This window comes from Dunckerocampus dactyliophorus, chromosome 5, assembly GCF_027744805.1.
Source record: "Dunckerocampus dactyliophorus isolate RoL2022-P2 chromosome 5, RoL_Ddac_1.1, whole genome shotgun sequence".
Lineage (NCBI taxonomy): Eukaryota > Metazoa > Chordata > Actinopteri > Syngnathiformes > Syngnathidae > Dunckerocampus > Dunckerocampus dactyliophorus.
In genome coordinates this window covers 15,308,586-15,327,477 of record NC_072823.1, presented here as the reverse complement: position 1 = coordinate 15,327,477, position 18,892 = coordinate 15,308,586, and the positions used below count along the sequence as shown (strand labels likewise).

At 40.6% G+C, this 18,892-nt stretch overlaps 1 protein-coding gene across 1 annotated transcript; it reads right to left on the bottom strand.

Annotated features, from left to right (window-relative positions):
- Positions 1 to 10,922: 10,922 nt before the first annotated feature.
- On the bottom strand, positions 10,923 to 18,892 carry fbxl22 (F-box and leucine-rich repeat protein 22). Its single transcript, XM_054777860.1, has 2 exons — positions 18,201 to 18,892; positions 10,923 to 12,053 (listed from the first exon to the last, which is right to left on the bottom strand). Exons 1-2 carry the CDS (start codon positions 18,665 to 18,667, stop codon positions 11,705 to 11,707), a joined length of 816 nt encoding a protein of 271 aa, XP_054633835.1. The 5' UTR covers positions 18,668 to 18,892; the 3' UTR covers positions 10,923 to 11,704.

Genomic DNA, 18,892 nt, shown 5'->3' with positions numbered 1-18,892 from the left:
AAAAAAAAAAAGCACACACATTTTTTTTCACTCTGCGGGGACACTCTTGGCTCCGTCTGCCGTCATAAGAGAGACATGTGGCTGACATGATGCGCATGCGTTGACGTGAAATATTTTAACGTAAGTAACGAAATAAATTAGTTACCGCCATTAACGATTTATTTTTGACAGCCTTAATATAGATTAGGGGTGTCACGATACACTCAGCTCACGCAGGTGCATTTTCAAATGTTTTGCATGCATGATGCATGATGCGCATGCATGACCTAAGCATTATGCTTTAAATTGTTGGACTTCTTTCCACAAACTAAAGCAAAAACTAAAAAGTATTATTTAAAATAATGAATGCAGTTGTAGCTGCGAATGATTTCAGTTGATGTGTAGTGATGTAAAGGCATGTAAAATAGATTGCAGCAGAGTAGCTTTATGTTTACGCTAAAAGAACTACAGTCCCCATGATGCTTAGAGTGCGGAAGCAGCAAGTAGGTCCGAATTAGACTCTACTATCACATGTTTTGATAGATGTCAAATGCTGCAATCGTGTTTTAATCTGACAAATCTTAAGTAACTTTGATCAAATGTGGAATTACTACAACTACTACTCTGACGAAAAAAACTATCACACATCGCAAGGGAGTGACTGGTAGTGCAGGTAGGATTGCAGGGATTATAGTGTGCGTACAGCACTTAATGTGCAGTTACAATCCTTCCTGGTGCATTGCCACTTCCATATTACGTATATTATCATTATCAGCAGAGATGCCATAGCTCACAATCTTCTGGCAGCCCTCTTTCCACAACATAGCTTTTCTCTAAAGGAGAAATATTGGCATGTTTTAATCTGACACAAGATTTTAATCATAGATTATTGTGAGATTATTCAAACCTGCAATAAAAGCCTGTTGTTCCGGTGATCACTGTGTGTGTGTGTGTGTGTGTGTATGTGTGTGTCTCACCAAACATTATAGTAACATTAATGACACTTAGCGACCAGTGTAGAATACTAAACACCATTCAGCCACCTTAATTGTATACAAAGTGGTACTGCAGGTTCTAAAACGTCTTTTAACGTGACAAGGCCAAGGTCTATAAAATTTTGGCTGTGGATTAAATGCTGGTGGTGTCTTTTTAAATTGCATAAAAAGATTTGTCTGACAGCACTCATTGAATGTCTAATACGCAGAACAAAGGAATCATTAAGGAGGACAACCTCCAAATTCTTCAACTTCACCTCGAAACTGCTAGACGCCTGAAACTAGGACAGAATTGGCTGTTCCTAAAGAACGGCAATCACAAACACACATCCAACGGCTTTCCTAAAACCCCAACCTCAACCCTACAGAACATTTGTGGACTATGCTTACAAACTAGGTCCATGCAAGGAAACCAGTTTTAATAAACTATACCAATTCTGGCAAGAAGAATAGTATTAATTAGTAGTAATTGGTTCCACACCCAACCGCTATAAGTGAATTTCTGCAAAGTAGGAGTCCTTATTTATAAATAAAATATTTTTGTAGTTAGAGCATAGAAAACCTGTTTATGACCTTCTAAATACGATTATTAATGTTATTCGAGCCCTCTAGACATGAACTAACACCCCTATAGCCACTTTTACACTTTACATTTCCCAATATAGTAGACATAATGGGAGTAAATAAGCCATTTAAGACATAAAAAATACTGGTGCTTGTGTGTGTTGCTATAAATGTGTTCCCTAGGTGAGTTTTTACTAGGGATTATTGTGCCTGTTGTAAGAAAATTCAAACCTGCAATAAAAGCCTGTTGTTCCGGTGATCAAGTAACGTTACTGACACCTACTGACCAGTGTAGAATACTACATATCATTCAGACAGCCTTCTGAATGCCTTTTATTTGTATCTTAGTTCATTCAGACAGTTTTATGCTTGAAAATGCTTAATTTAGGCAAAAAAAATCAAATTCGCTTCAGCATGCGTATGTTTCAATTAATAATGAGCTGTATTCAGCCACCAGACAGCATGATTGATTATCTGATACAATGTTGAAAAACTCATACAGTGAAGTCGCAAAATTCGAACCACAAAGTGGCGAGGGACGACTGTATTTGAATCTGTATGTATAATTTTGACCCTGCATAAAGTAGAGAAAATGAAAAATAAACTGCATCCCGTTCTTGTTTTTAAAACTTATTGACGATCATTCAGGGTAAACAATTAATGACATTCACCCCCATGATCCGTGTATGTAAACCTCTCACCAGAACAGCCTCTCATTCGACATTTCATACAAGTATCCTATGCTATCATACTAAAATTGTAAACACACTTTAAAGCTTATTCGGAGGAAGGGCCTTTTTGAGTGGCATCTGTTTGAAGCGTTTTGTGACTCTTGCCTCTTTGCTATCTTCGTCGCTCGCACGTGCTCTGGCCAAAGCTCGGCAGCCTTTGTGGATGCCCCGCCAGACGGAAGCATAGATAGCGCCACAAATAGACCCGTCCTCTGGCTCACAAGGGAGCAGTAGCCCCACTTCTGTGTGCTCTCCTTGCCTCCTATTTCGTGTGTGTGTGTGCCTTAGGCCAAAACAAGTTAGCTAAGAACCACAGGGAAATCAAATTTGGGATTATTAGATCATCTTGAAATTATCCAGGGAGAGAGATCTATGAGAGCATCAATGCATATTGTTAGTCAAATAGGTTGGTTTATGAAGCTTTTCCTGTCACTCAAAAAGGGACTATAAAGGGGAAAGAACAGCATGGAGACAGGTATGGCTCAGATCACGATCCAAAGCTGTACCACTTCATGTGTCAATCATGGTGGGGTCAGTGAGACCCAAGACTTTTTGAAGGCAAACAAATGTAATATTCTTTCGTGACCAAGTCAGTGGTCTGTTTTTAAGACAAACCTTAAGGCACGTCACAATAACTTTGAGTCCCTGGAAATTGAGGCTCTTCACATAAAATGTAATCTAATTCCTAAATGATGAATGGCATATTTGTGTGAAACAGCTCAAAGTCAACTCTTTAATCAAATGTTGATTGTTTTCAAAGGCAAGGCACAATCGTAAAACTATTATTGTCCAAAAACTTCTAAGACTTACCTGTATTTATTATTATGCAGCAGTAAAAAACCCTGGATGTGTTCCGAATTCAGACTATAGCCAAGTCAAAGTCTTTCAACTGCTGTGTGCTAAAAGAGCACAAATGTGATCACTCATTTCCTCTTTTTAGCTTTAAGACTTCCAAACAGAAACGTAGTCTTTGCAATACCACATCGTTTGGGGGGAAAGAAACCAAAATGTGTAATACATTTGGAACTGCTGTCTTCTTAACCTACATGTTTGAGCCCCAGGAGGGGGGGGGGATTAATGTCTATGTGTGTGAATTAAGCAGAAGGAGAAAATATACATGTGGTTTTGGAGCACATGAAAGTACGAAGCAAGAAGCTTCTGTGTCGCGGCTTCCTTCCATATTATGTTCTGCTGTTGTTCTGTGGCACACACAAACATAGTCTCTTCTCATGACTCCTTATGCCCTTGAGTTGGCCACAACTACGCATCTCTGCGTCGGTCGCCTTTATCTCCCATGCAGCGCTGTCATGTATCTCATCCACATTCTCTATTATCATGTTATCATCAAGGAAGAAAATGGTGATATTTATCGCCATTGCTGTATGAGTCAGTCTGCAATTTATTTAGCATAGATGGTTCATGTTGTCTCTCATGGCTCCGATACACAAAAAGCGCTAAATATTTCATAGGCTGTGATCCAAGCTGCAGTCTCCAGAGAGTTACCTATAAGCAAGGACTGAAGCCTCGGGCAAGGAGCCTTTGAGGGACTCTCGCAGGATTGGATAATCCTGGGACACGAGAGGGGCTTCAAAGCTTTGCAGCATTATTAAAATGGTCTCTCCATCTGCAGACTGTGTGCCCTCAGGACACACCTAGCACATGCAGCAGTTGCAACAAACGCAGAGATATTGTGGGGGGGAAATCTACAACACTGCAGACAACAACCTCAACAATAATAAACATAATAGTTGGAAAATTAATCTGAAGCATAATCCTCTTAAATTAAAGATTGGCTTCATTTTAAATGCATTGTGGCGGTGTACCTTAATGTGACGGTTCTGGGTGCTAACATATTCTATCATTGCAAGGCTCTCTGCAAGCCGTGGATTTGTTAGATGTGTATCCTAAAACATCTCAGATGGATAGACTTGCTATGATACTAATTCAGACATTTACTTTCATGGCATCATCAAATAGTTGAGTCTTTTGTAAGCAAAGGAATATATGATAACATGACTCAGTAAGGCAGTCTGGGATGATGATGATGGTAGTAAATAAATGCAAATCCAAGAGAGACGACTAAATGCAGTAGTCATGTTTAATAGTAGCCGTTTAGGCAACACATATCTCACAGAATCTGATCACAGCGGATGTATGAAGGTGTCAAGTTTGTACATTAGTGATCATTTAGTTCACTTCAGTTTGTGTTTATTTCGAGCATGCACACAAAGCTACATTGGAATACCGTTAAAAATTCACACAATTCAACATGTCCGAAAAGGAGTAGGAAGGAGCAGATCTTATTTAATCCTTCCCCTTCTTCGTAACACTGTAAGCACTATTTTTATCTCGTTGTGTTCACTATATACTATTTACACAAAACTAGGTGCATGAGGCCCCCGAGCAAAACCCCGGGACGAAGCAAAAGCACAGCGCCACCTTCACAGGTGAACCCAACCTGACTCGCTCCAACACCCAAATGTACACGTCAAAACGGCCAAAGCCTCAAGACACAGCCAGCACAACCCACTGCCCCCAACCAGGAGACACAAGGCAAAACCCACAAGCGTATGTGTTGTAGGAATAGATCAACAGGTCCGATCGTTTTATTAGAAGTGGCTCTGTACCAATTCTCTTCATCACACCACGCACGTCTCAACAACATAAGACCAGAGTGACACTTTTTAAATAATAAATTATACAATATATCGCAACATTACAGAATATCCCTGACATTTCAACAAGCATGTTTATGAGAGAATATCTTCTAAATAGATAATACTATACAAATGAAACGTGATATACTTTGGAGTAGTCAGTGTACAGCTTGTATAGTAGAATAGATTTTTTAGCCAACTCAGCACACAGCCATAATTGTCTAAATAGTCAATGGCAACACATGTAAATATGTTGTCAACAAATGTAAAGCGAAAACATCAGCTGATTATAATTGAATTGAAATGGAAGCGATAAAAAAGTTAAGTAATGAGATAGTAAAACCATTGCTGTACATCAGTAATTTATCATTTCAAATGGGTACATTTCCAAACAAAATGAAAAATAGCATAATTAGTATCAATTTTCAAAACTGCAGACAAACACCAATTTACAAATTTACAAATACACAATTTTCCAAATCATTGAAAAGCTATTCAACGGCAGGTTAGACCAGTTTATAAATATGAAGGAATTACTCGCGAACAGCCAATACGGATACAGAGCTAACATTTCAACTTCGATGGCACTCCTCGAAATAACCGAGGAAATGACCAATGCTATAGACCGCCGAGAGTGCACAGCAGCAGTATTTATGGATTCGACGAAAGCTTTTAATACAATTAATCACAATATCTTAATTAACAAGCTGGAATGGTGTGGAATCAGAGGGTCAGTTTTGAACCGGGTAAAAAGCTACTTAGCAAACAGGAAGCAACATGTGAAGCCAGGAGAATGTACATCTTGCAAGCTTAAATATATCATGTGGCGTACCCCAGGGGTCAACACTGGGACCAAAAGTGTTCACCCTATATATAACTGACATCTGCAAGGTCACGAAAGACATAAAGCTAATATTACTCGCAGACGATACTACTGCATTTTGCACTGGAGAAAGCACACAAGAACCAATAAAAAGTCACAGGTGGAATGACATTACTAAATGAAGGTTTGACAAAAACAGACTGAATAATGAAAAGCAAACACTAAAATAATGTTATTTGGTAATAACAGAAAGGACATTTATGCGCAAATCCAAATAGACAAATAGCCAAATTTTTGGTTTCTTTCCTGTATTTCCAAGTGAACAAATGTATTTGCAAAATGTTCTTTTCAAAGCCACCCTTTTGCTCCTTTGTAACGCTCTGATGTTGGCTGTTTATTTTAATTTTTTATTTATTTTAGTTTATTTTTAAAATACGCCACGGGTAAATAAAAAAATAAAATAGGTGCAGGCTGCAAATGACCCCTGGGCTGGACTATGAACACCCCTACTTTAAATAATGTGTTGCATTTCCATCCGTCTACACGTAGCTTCATATTAACGAACATAAAGACCATATTTGCTGTCTAGACGTCATGGAGCGCGCTGGTAGGGGGCTTTAGGTTATGGCCGACCACAGACTCTAATGCCACAGCCTGAAGTAGTAAAACAGTGGTAAGTGATTAGCTGCACAAGCTAAATTGTTCCGTGTCTGGTTCCACTCAGGACTTCACATGCCTTCGGTGCTGAATGACATGGAGGTCGACAGGGACACTCCCGAAGTCCAGCTCTGGATGAGCAACACATACACACACATAAACACGACACAGAGTGCACTTAAAAACCAAAAAATAAATAAATTAAAAGCACCCCTCCCCTTTTCCTTCCTCCCCTACACTGACATTCCCCCATGCCCCTGCTCCTCCTCCTCTCCCCCCACCGAGACTGAGTAATCAGTGATACTGGAAATACCTCCCATGGCTGACCTTATAAGGGTGTCAGGAAACTGCTGATTTTAGGCTTCAGGCTGGAACCGCAACCCTCCCACCCTCCTCCGTCCCCTTTTTACCGCTATTATTCAGCACCCTCCTCCCCCCTCCCTCCCTCTATCACCACCAGCATCCTGTCTTTTTATCAGCTCACGTTTCACTGTGCAGGCTTGTGCCATCAGCGTCACACGGACCTCAGACCTCGTGAATCCTCAGCATAATGCTTTGGCTTTGGCTGCTCCCCGAGTGGCACCACGCCCGGTTTCTCCACCTAAATGTTTTGCCCAGCGTGTGTAAATCATGACAGCATGAATTCTCTGGCTGACAGCTTTATTAAAGAGCTGTTTCACTTTTTCCGTAATTAAAATTGTACTATGCGCTATTAGTGTAGCTACGTAAGTACACAACAGGCTCAAAACTTTTCTGATAAACATTTTTCAATTTGGCCTGGGAAAATGGATTTTTATCAGAAAATTAGCACTGTGTTTACTTCACTACTGAGATTTAATTACTATTTGTTATGGTCTCATACGTCATTTATATTGAAGGAGTCAGGGGTGTTGAATGAAATCTGATAAGCAGCATAGTTGTTGCAGGTTTTTGTAAGTGGTGGCTGTTTACAATATCTTCTTCCTCCAGTTAGGTAAAGCTGTTTTCTTTACAATGAAGAGTTAAGTGTGCAAAACATTACAAACATGTCTTATTTCCTTGATGTTTATAAAAAAAACAATCATGCAAACCAATGGTGGTTCTACCTTCAATGGCGCCCGTAGATCAAAATATACCACCACTGACTGACAAGACACAAAAACCACCACAGCCTCCAAGATGTTTCAATATTCCGATCGTGCTAATTTTGTTTCGCCTCCTGGTGAGTTTGGATATATAACCTTTCATCTTGGCAGTCAAATTCATTCATTCAGCAGCGCATACATTTTTTTTTGTATTTGACTTGCTGCTAAACAGCTGTCATAAAAAAAAAAACCCTGGCTGTTCCTCTCTATGGAAGAAAGGCAGTGACAAGCACCTTCCAGCTCACATACGCCTCCACCCCTCAGGATGAAGCGAGTACTGCAAGTCCCTCATTATGACATTTTATATGTCATACCTAAATAAAAGACATTACACAGGCTGCAGAAAGGTGTATAGTAAATGCTTCTGCAACATTATATTACATTATATTATATGATATTACACCATACGATAGGATTGTACTTTATTAATCCCACAGCGGGGAAATTCACTTGTTACAGCAGCAAGCAAGATACGCAAGTAAAGAATACAAACTAAGGTAAGATAAAATATAGGTATAAAAGGTATAAAAAGTACTTATTTCACATAAAATAGAAATATAGTACTGTAAAAGTGACCCTGTTGTAAACAGTACTGTAGTGTAAACATTCAACTGTAATGGAAAAAAATGATCCAACTCAGTGTACTCACTGTGCAGGGCAGGGCTTGCGCACTAAGCCAAGAAGAGACACGCAAGACAGCCTTATCTTAGGTTTCTTTCCTGCATTTGATCAGGAAATGTGCAAATTCAGTGATTTTTAATTAAAAAATGTTAAAAACGACTGGAATTATAGAGAAAATACATTTATAATGCAGTTCAATGTACAAATATTAATATTTCTTTAATGTTATCATTAATGTTTTTTAATTTTTTATCAGGGGTAGAGCTTCACCTGCCTCCCCTGATTGCACGTCACTGTGCGCCGCCCCCTAGATTGTGGCCCATAAAACCGCCACTGATGCAGACACTCAATTAGGTACACCTGTACAATCTGATGAGATCCGATACAAAATGAAGAGGGATCCCTTTACTTTTGCAAGATACTTTCCAGGTCTTTTTAACCAAAATGCATAAAATCGTCCACCATTAGCAAATCCTCATCTCTCATTCCACCCCCTCCCGTGATGCCGCCCGGCAGAAGCAGAGCAGCTAATTAAAATGATTAGAGGGAGAGTTTGCTGTATGCCTCATCTGAGATTTTTTTTAAATGAAATTTGTGAGTCTAATAGAGCAGGAGTAACCGATTCAATCAACTCCCTGATAATTAGCCTTTCTGTGCTGAATTACAGTGTGTTGTTCATTCAGTGGACGAGCTGCATGGACTCATTGAAGAGTTCTTGATCCGTTCTTAAGGTCTGAATCTTATTGAAGGATAAACCTGTAACACCTGAAACCGAAGCCCACTGTTTGTCTTTCGGATTGTTCAGATGAAGCATTATGCAAACTATGTTGGGAAACTTGTATTGTTTAATGCTGTGTGCCAAGAGCAGCCCTCTTGTGACAAATACAAACACGTTAAGCTAAACCAATCCACCGAGTAAAACATTCTGTAATGTACAAAATGTTTAAGAAGTCCTTCTATTTGTTAGTCAGCATGCTATTTCCTGGTTGATGAATGATGTTATGGATGTTATTCTGAGGTGTAACCATTCACTCCATCCTCTGTTTTCAGTCTTTAAGTGGAAACTATAACAGTGGTTTCAAAACTTCAACTTTGAGACCAAATTCAGATGCGATTTCAGGCTCCAAAATACCATAGCGGTGTAAAACAAACAACGTAAACCACACCATTTTACAGTACGTTCATTTTGTGTCAACAGTCCCTTTCACCGTAAATGAGTCTTTTGGTTCAAAAGCTCGACATGACTCATACATAGCAGAATGTCCTCTGAAAAGGAGGTTGATGGCACTTTTGATGCTCTTAAGACGGGCGTTTCACACCCTTCGGTGGTCACATTTGTGTGATCTTGGCAGATTTATCACAGCCACCTGTCAGCAGGCGATGCTTTCAAGGATGCTTTTTAATATTTTGCTTTGTGACGTTCAGGTGTACTGACTCTGCCAAGAGTCATCCGGGTGACTTTAGTGAAATGTTCTTTGATTTGCCGTATAATTGCCTTCAAATATGACAAAACAGTCTGCTGTTTCTTTTCTCCCTATTTCAGAAGGGATTCTTTTATATGGGCTCTATTTTATTATTGACACAATGGCTGACGTCCAACGTCAAATCAAGCACACATCCCTTTTGGCCTCAATTGTAACTGATATTCTGTGGTTACACTAAAACAGGCAATCTGGACCCAAGAATATCAAGTTAGTTCATATTGCTTTGTATATGTGTTCTATTGCCCATACCCTTCTTTTTAACCATAATTGCATAATGCTGATCAGTGATGTCTTTGTGGGGATGACACACTGTCCTCTTTCACACTTTTCTGCTTGTCTATTGATGATTCACGACAATTACAATTCACACACAAAAACAGTTGTTGTACTCACAGTGTGGCTTTGTTCCACGGATTAATTCAATGATATTCGACATAGTAGCCCTTCTCTTTGCAGCAACCACTTACTTTGTGTCCACTTCTCAGTGGATTCCCTTAGGCTGGGCTCGCGTACATATGATAGAGACCAAGTTAGTGAGCAGGCATGTTGTGCAACAGTGTGGGTGATGTGAGGTGAGGAAAATGTTCTGCTTTGTACTGAACAGAGTGCCTGTCTCTTTAAGGATGTACATGTGCAACAAGTCTTTCCAGAACTGTCTTTTTCTTTTGAAATAGCCATAAAAAAAAAGGAGCCCCAGGCAGAAACGAGCACTGCAGCGATACTTTGATGCAGTCATGTTGCTACACGCCAAACAGTTAAACGCCTTGTTGTATTGCTGGGCTCACCTCCACCTGGAAATCACAACCCTTTAAGGCTCTCTTCACTCTTGATGCTACTTTTAATAATGGACTACCCAGTTCTTAATTTCATGTTGTCTTCTTTTTTGTCTATTTTTGTTTGAACACGTATGTTGTTTATTTGTTCCTATGTAATTTTTTGTGAAGTGTCTTTGAGTATCGTCTATCTTCTTTTGCTTTTAAGTTGTGCTGCCAGGTAAATAAAAGAGCATGTCACGTTGTTTACTTTAAAACATGCTATGTAATTTAGACTGCCTCCTGTATGCTTAATTCAAGGGAGCGTCATCCGTCTAACAAAGAAAGGTCACATTTGAGTACTGTTTTGACCACCTAAATTTGTGTCGTCTCAATTGTTTCTTAATTTATGGTTGCGCCATAGAATATACTGTAATTATAAACTTCAGACGTAACACAGCTTATACGTTGCGTGAAACAAACGCTGCAACATACAGTCATCTTTATAATATCTAGAAACACAGAGTTACTCAAAGGCATCATCAAATGCAAATATTTGCATGCAAAATGCAATATTTCTGTCTGAAACATTTATTTTAGGACTATAGTGGTGTAGTAACTAAAACTGCTGATTGACTATAATTAAGAACAATAGTGCACTTAAGACTTCCTTTCATGAGTTTGTGGAATTAATTATTGGGACATATTAGCAGCGTAACTGTATCAAAACAATCCAGTCTCACTTTTTATTGATAGTGGTATCCTATTAGCGGTTTCCAGTAGCTCACAAAAGTGAGTAAAACCCTCACATTTCAGCATCCATTTTATTACATCTTCTCAAGGGACAATACTGTAGAAGAGAAATTTGGATATACTTTCAAGTAGTCAGTGTGCGGATTGTATAGCAGTGAGGTATAGGTGTGTTATCCACTGAAAATAAGTCAACACACAGCCATTATTGTCTACATAGTTGGCGACACAAGTGAGTACACCTCCAAATTGTGTCCAAAGTGTTATTATTATGTTATTATATGGTATGAGCACCTTTGTTATCCAGCACTGGCTTAATGGTTTTGGTAATGGAATTCACCAGAGCTGCATAGGATCCTCTTCCACTCCTCCATGATAACTTTACTGGTGGAGCAGGGGAATGTTCATCGCCTTGCACTCTTGCAGCTCTGGTTTTGGATCTCGTTAGATGATTGTGCAGTTGTATTTAGTGGGGTGTCTGTGAGTGCATACGGTGTGGAAAATAAGGTACAAAAACACACTATGAAAACAAACCCAATTCTAAAACACCCAAATCCTGTTCTGCTCTCAGGAGAACAGCAGAAGTTTCTGCAAAGTTCTCCTGAGAGGCACCTTCTCCTCAGGCTTGCTGTCTGGTATCATGCCTGCACTCCTCTCGGCGCACAGCCGGACGTTAGGCCTTTTCTCTTGCACGGCCCTCAGCCCCTCTGGTGTGATGTTCCTGCAGAAGTCCACCCTGACCTCCTCCAAACTGGCGCCGTGAGCCACCACCCCGTCCAGGATGTGGTCTGTGATGCGGACGCAGTTCTCTAGTTGGAGGTGGCGCAGCTTCCTGCAGCTCTGCAGCAGGGAGATTACATCCTGATCGGTGATGTGACCGCAGCCAGCCAGCTTTAAAGACAGCAGGTTAGGGCACCTGCAGTGCACAATAATGACAATTACTGCTCTGAGTCACCTTTTATACACCACAAGCAGGAAGGGATTAGTTTGTTTAAAGAGAGACTAGTCTTAAGTAAGCAGTGCTGCTTGGCGTGTGTGCGTATTTATCCCCTGAAAAGATGAGACAATAGAGAAGGAGTTATACAATAGCTGGAGAAGGCATACATGAAGAAAGCAGAGCTCAGAAAGGCAGCAATATGATCTGCTTGGCAATAAAGCAGCCTGCCTTTGCTTTGCACTACCTCCCTCCGGGAATATGTGTTTCATCTAAAAGGCTTCCGCAAATAAAGGGCACATGGTGCTCGTGGACAGCACAATAACAGGACGTTTGATGAATTACAACTTGGCAAGTGATCATCTTATTTCGAAACATATTTGCCACTCGTCATGCTGGCAGTGCAGTGCTGACAAGACGCACGCTGGTGGCAGAGGGATGTCGTTCATGTTCGCTAATGCAGCTTACATAAAGACTTACATAATCTTACCGCTTTGCCACATGTGAGCCAAACATATTCCAGTTGACTGCGAGTGTGGCGGGTGCTGCCCCAGTAACCTCTGCGCATGCCATGGCAGCGCATCCACGTGCACCGCCGCATTGTTGCACCCTCGCTGCCGATACGCATATTTAATACGATAATGTTCTTTTTCTTGAAATAAATAACTAAAAAGCCAATGAAGGGAGATTCCCCCTGCTGACTGTTACATGAGGGAAGGGATAAAAAGTTACATAATCCTCCCTCTCATGACAACTCCCTTTTACTTTAAGCAGATATTTTCTATGTCCATTCTTGTACTTTATTCCTCCTTATCGTTAAAGTGGCAGAACTACAAAAGAAATTGGCCACATTCAAACTTCTTTTTTTTTATCAGTGCTCTGAAGGTCACACTTTAAGCAGCTTTAAGTGAGCCCTAATAATTTAGAATCTACTACAAGATGGTCCTAGTCGCTGAGCTAAAAGATCAGAATGTGCTTTGCTGGTTGTTTTTGTTCCATCCACCTGGCAATCCTTGTAATAAGGTAATGAAGTATTACATCGGTGTTCATATTTGCCAACTTCTTTGCTCAGGCACTCCTCAACTTGCCTCATTAATTCTTTTGTAGTGGTGGACTTTTTGGCGCTTCCGCAAGAGGGAAAAATCGGAAATGATGTACCAATCACAGCTCTGCGGTCAAACTTTTTGGGAGAAATCCTATCTGTCAACTCGAGATCGATATCTCAAAATCAAAGAAAACATACCTTCTGGGGTGTGAAACAAGAAGGCTGGTGAAAGTGAGGTCAAATAAGCGCATGTTCCGACCCAGTGCTCTTCGGCGCCATCCTCACACTGTCTACTTTTCCGTAATCATTGACAACTAAGGGGGATTTATCTCAGAAATAAGTGAGAGAATGTTGGATTATCTCCGTTTTATTTCTTGCACTGCATGATGGGCTACAATGCAGCCTTCTTTCCATAGAGTAGTGGTTCCCAAACCTTTTACAGTGGTGTACCCCTTCAGACATTTGATCTGAAGCCATGTACCCCCAAAACTCCCCCACACTTAAAAACATATACCTATTTATCTTTATTAACTTGAACTATTGAACATAATTCATTGGTTAATTCATTTTATAGTAATTCCGGGTCAAAAACGTGTATTTTGCATGGTTACATTTTGATCAAGTTTGGCATGAGCACTGATAAATGCATAAGTGATCATCCTACATATCTTTGAATGCAGTGTGTTGGCATCCTTCCCTTTCAATGGGTTGAATTTGAGCATCACTTTTATTTGTCCACTCAATGGCTATGGTTTACGTCTGCATATTAATTTAATGTCAAATCGAAGGGGAAAGTTTAATCATCATGATAAAGCAGTATCTGAAGTACAAAAATACATACAACCAACGATGAAGCCTCATTTTGGGGGGAATCCCAATATAAACTAAATCTTCCAGATGAAACACTCTTAATGTACAAAATAATCATCAAACTTACTTCTTTGTTCATGTGACGCACACAGAGCAATTACCAACTTCGCGCTGCGTCTCCTTTCTGCTCTGTTTTCTTTGCGCCGCGAGGCGTTCAGGCACACTCGTAATTCATGTACCCCCATTACAACTGGTGTACCCCTGGAGGTATGCGTACCCCACTTTGGGAACCTAGGCCATGTGTTCAAGCGCTCATGAATCAAATAATAATTGCACAGTGGTAGTCGGGTGTGAGCCTTGAGACATGTCTCTAAAGAGGCCACATCTGAGCATGCCACTGCAAACTGACAATTATCTTTCCAATGACCTGTTTGGGTTCCCAGCACTTATTTTATCTGGTCAAATTATGCAGAGGACTCCAAAAGAATCTACGCTTCACATTCAGGGTGGAGGTGTTTGTTTACATGCTAAGCTGCATGCAACATGCTAAAAACATTTAATACTCTTTTAGCTGCTTTTTGTGTGCAGGCTTCCGCCGAGACTATACACACTTTGTAAGCGCGAGCTCGAACCGGACAAGGCGTGCTTGTGTTCATGCCGGATGGTAGGAGAAAGCCTCCATTTATCTCACTGTGGAATTAAAATACACAAGTTGCAAAGTCTCACACCATCCACCTCATACTACAGTATGTGACATGCGTTGATACTTTTGGTGCTGTGGCCTCATGTTAATCCAAGGCGATGCAGTCATCATCCCGCTGGAAAGCACACTATAAAGAGTAGAGCAGTCGACATGCTATGTTTTATAGCTTTTTCCATAAAAAGGCATGAGACAGATTTTGAGAAGTCTTATCCGGGGAAGAGGCAGGCAGGCAAGGACAGATGCACATGTTCATTCCTCTGGCAACAACAAAGAGCCAATTGTAGGCTCCACCTGCCTGCACAGACGGGGCGGGGCTAGGGCCAAATCGCTCTTAAACACCCCTCCCAAGGCCGTCTGCACCCAGCCCTCCCACTTTGTCATGTGCACTAGCTTTCCTCTAGCCTGGACAATTTGGGGAGGGTTTATCAGTATGCCATGAGTGAGAGGCTCAAAGGCGTCAAAATAGAAGAGCCAGACAAAGTAGGCAGTTCCAGTTGGGACTGGTTTTGCAGCTCATGTGCAGGGTCTCAAATTTCAACAAACAGGAAACCCACACAGGGTCATTCATGCTCACTCTCTCGCTTGTCTTGCAGCTGCAGCGTCCCAGCACATCACCCCTACGTGGCCGCCTGGAGGTTACACGCATGCACGGGCCTCATTACGCCTCTGCAGGGCTGACAGGTTGTGCTTTCTCACTTTGACAGGATGTGCTTTTTTCAGTGACCAATCAAATGCAGCAACTGCCACATTATTCTGTAAAAGGTAATTACATGTCTTAGCGCTGTTATTTTCACAGAATCGGCCTCGTGTCTCTCACAAGTGTCACTTTTTTTCTAATGCTGATGCACAAGCTCACAAGCTGCCTCTAATGATTTTGTTCCCTGTCACCAGCAGCTAAAATTACACTGACAAGACATCCCGTCCTTGCACATAAGCCTGATAATCATCTTCAGTCTAACCAAAGTAATATTTTATTTATTCACCAAAGCACAAAACGGTGACAAACAGTTTCAGGAAGAGACAAAGAATCAAATTGTGTGCGCTGTGCGTTAATGGAGGGCGTGTTTGCACCACATTTCCCAAAATCTGTTGTTAATTAGGATAATTAATTTATTGTTCAGGCTTCAGGCATTTACTGTCATTAGGAAGGTGCACTATATTTTCAACTAAACTAAACTAAAGAAGCAGAAAAAAACATATAAGACCCACATAAATAAGTTGACAACAATCTTAAGAGTGCGTAAGAAAGAATATTATAGTCATTTATGAGACAAAAATAAAAACAATATTACTGTAGAGCAACTTGGGGCATTCTAAACAGTTTTATAAGGAAAAGTATTAAGAAAGCCGACTACCCTCATTATTTTATGGTTGGAGGTGCCAATAATGATGATATGAATGCAGTTGAAAAGTTTGATAACTACTTTGTAAATATTGGACCAAAACTGGAAGAAGAGATTCCAAAATTCTGGACAGTCGAGGGAAGGAATGAAACTATAGACAGGAATCCTAATTCCATGTTCCTCACTGATGTGACAAAAAAGGAAATCACTACCTGGCTAACAGGAAGCAATATGTAAAGCTAGGAGAATACAAATCTGCAAGTTTAAATATCACGTGCGGAGTACCCCAGGGGTCAATGCTGGGTCCAAAACTGTTCAACCTGTATATCAATGGCGTCTGTAAAGTCACGAAAGACTTAAAGTTGGTATCATTTGCAGATGATACTACTGCTTTTCGTTCTGGGGGGAAAACACACAAGAGAAATGACTATACTAAAAAGATGGGTTGATAAAAATAGATTATCCTTCAACCTAAGTAAAACTAAAATAATGCTATTTGGTAATAGCAGAAAGGGTGAATGAAAATACATTTTTGGGGAGCATCATGAAAAAAATGAGCCGGAAATCTCACATAAAAAATGTACAACATAAGGTGGCGAGAAATACCTCAATATTGAATAAGGCAAAACAGCTAAAATAATACATAAAGCAAAAATATAACCTGTTACCCAAAAATGTCGTACAATACTTTTCTACAAGTGAGTAAAAATATATGAACTTAGAGAAAACTCAACTTAAAACACTCATTTGTGAGAAGAAAGCTAAAAACCCACAATATTTCAGTATGTGGAATCAAATGATGATCAAATGATGTTTGCAAAATGCAAGGAAGAAGAGTCATGAACTTGTTCTGTTATGTCTATTTGTATTTATTATTATTTACTTACTGTATTATTCCACTGATTACTGTATATGATTATTATTTATTATGATTGTGGAAAAACCCATTTATATTACCACATTGATACATTACTTATCACTTTTGTAGATCACATGAAGTACAGGAAGTGAATAAATGTACTGCAACAGATGTAAAACGGATGGTGGGGGGGGGGGGTAGGATTAAATAAGCTTCTCCCTACTCCTTTTGTGGAACTGTAATATGTGATGGAAACTTGTATGCATGTTGAAATAAAATTAAGCCATTACCATTTGTATTACCATTACCACCATCCCATTGAGCTATTTTTGCTGCTTTTTCTGAAGGAATATAGTAGTTATATGTTTTACACACACACTTGCTAGAATACATACACACTTAAATACATAAAATCTCGATTTTCCACCGCATATTTCTGCATGCTAACCATGACATACTGTAACTGTGTTTATATTATACCATAGCATACAATTGTAAATGAGCAGGTTTAAATTATCACTCACAATACAGTTAACCATCACACTGGGGGTATTTACCAGCGCAAAGCCCTCAGGATGAGCCAGGACAGGACACGTCGCCATGGAAACCCACACCATACCAACTTTCCTTCAAAGTGAGAAGGTGGACAGGATTTTGCATGGAGGCTACTCCGGAATTGTAGGTTTTTGCGTCAATCAATCACACTGTAAACCGTGAAACTGCAAGGGAAGACTCTATACTGTATGTGAATGTGAGACTATACACTGTACTGTATATACGTACTGCAGTGGTGTACAGTCAGGGCCAGCAAAATCTTCTCTGCTGGCCTAAACACCATCAGAAGCACTGACCTACATTAACAAATGAAATTCTAGCATTTGTTCCATGAAATTGTATGAATTTATTCCCAACGGTCTGTTATCTTCATGTCAAAGCGTACGTACATGTGCTATGACGTGAAGATCTTGGATGCACTGCTTCCAGTACGTGTAAGTATGTTAGATTAAATGTGTTGCCATGTCAACGTAATCTGCCCAGGGCCTTTTTTTTTTTTTTTTTTTACATAAACGAACATGCGCTTTCATTGCGTGTCTTGTTTAGCTACATTAGAAGGTCAAAATATTGCTACAACCACAATACTAAATGGTGACAGTGTGTTAAAATGAAGCATTATTATCTTTGTAAAGGCAATTTTTGAATAGGATCTCATTGTGTCTAGGTGTACCTAATGATGTGGCCTAACTGCAAGCGACATTTTGGCATCTCGGTCCTCCTCCTTTCAAATGTGTTGCTTGAGAATGTTTGTCCATGTTCTGTCGTCAAATGAACGTGCAACAGTCTCTAAAGTGAATGACACACAAGCACTCACATGCTGCAGACACGAGCAAGGAAGGTGCTGACCAGTCCCTCATGTTTGCTGCAGATGTCTCTCTGGAAGGAGCTCTTCAACCAGTCCTCGATGTTGCACACCTTCAGGACCCTGCTGGAGTACCAGCAGACAGACAGGTATCGCAGAGAGGGTCCCAGCACAAAGTTGTCCCTCCTCAGTTGAGAGGGCGAGGTGAAGTGGAGCAGGTTCCAGAGGCGGGGGTCCAGGAAGACGTCCCGCAGCCGCTCGCAGGTGAGAGACAAACTCCTTCGGCTGTCCTTGTCCAGGAAGGAGAAAAGGTGCAGGAGACACTCGCGGTTGAGCTGGCTGAGATGCATGGTGTCTCGTCCCAAGACTGACAGAGAGGCCTTGTCTCTGGTGCGCAGACAGGCCTGATGGTAGGCAGCAACAATGAGCCTGCAGCTTGTATTGTGTGGCCTAGATACATGATGCCTCCTCAGGCACATGCTGGAGGCCTGCACATATAAGGCTGTGGAGTGGAGGCTATTTTGGGAAGACAACTGCCAGTACAATCAAAGAGGGAAGTGTTTGAGCCACACGCTCCCTTTCCATCTGTCATTGCTCTCAACAGGCGGCCAACAGCCCACTGGGGTGAAGCAGATGTTTACACTATCGTGTCCTAGTTATCTGGTACAAATACACCACATGCACTGAAACCTCTTCACAATGTC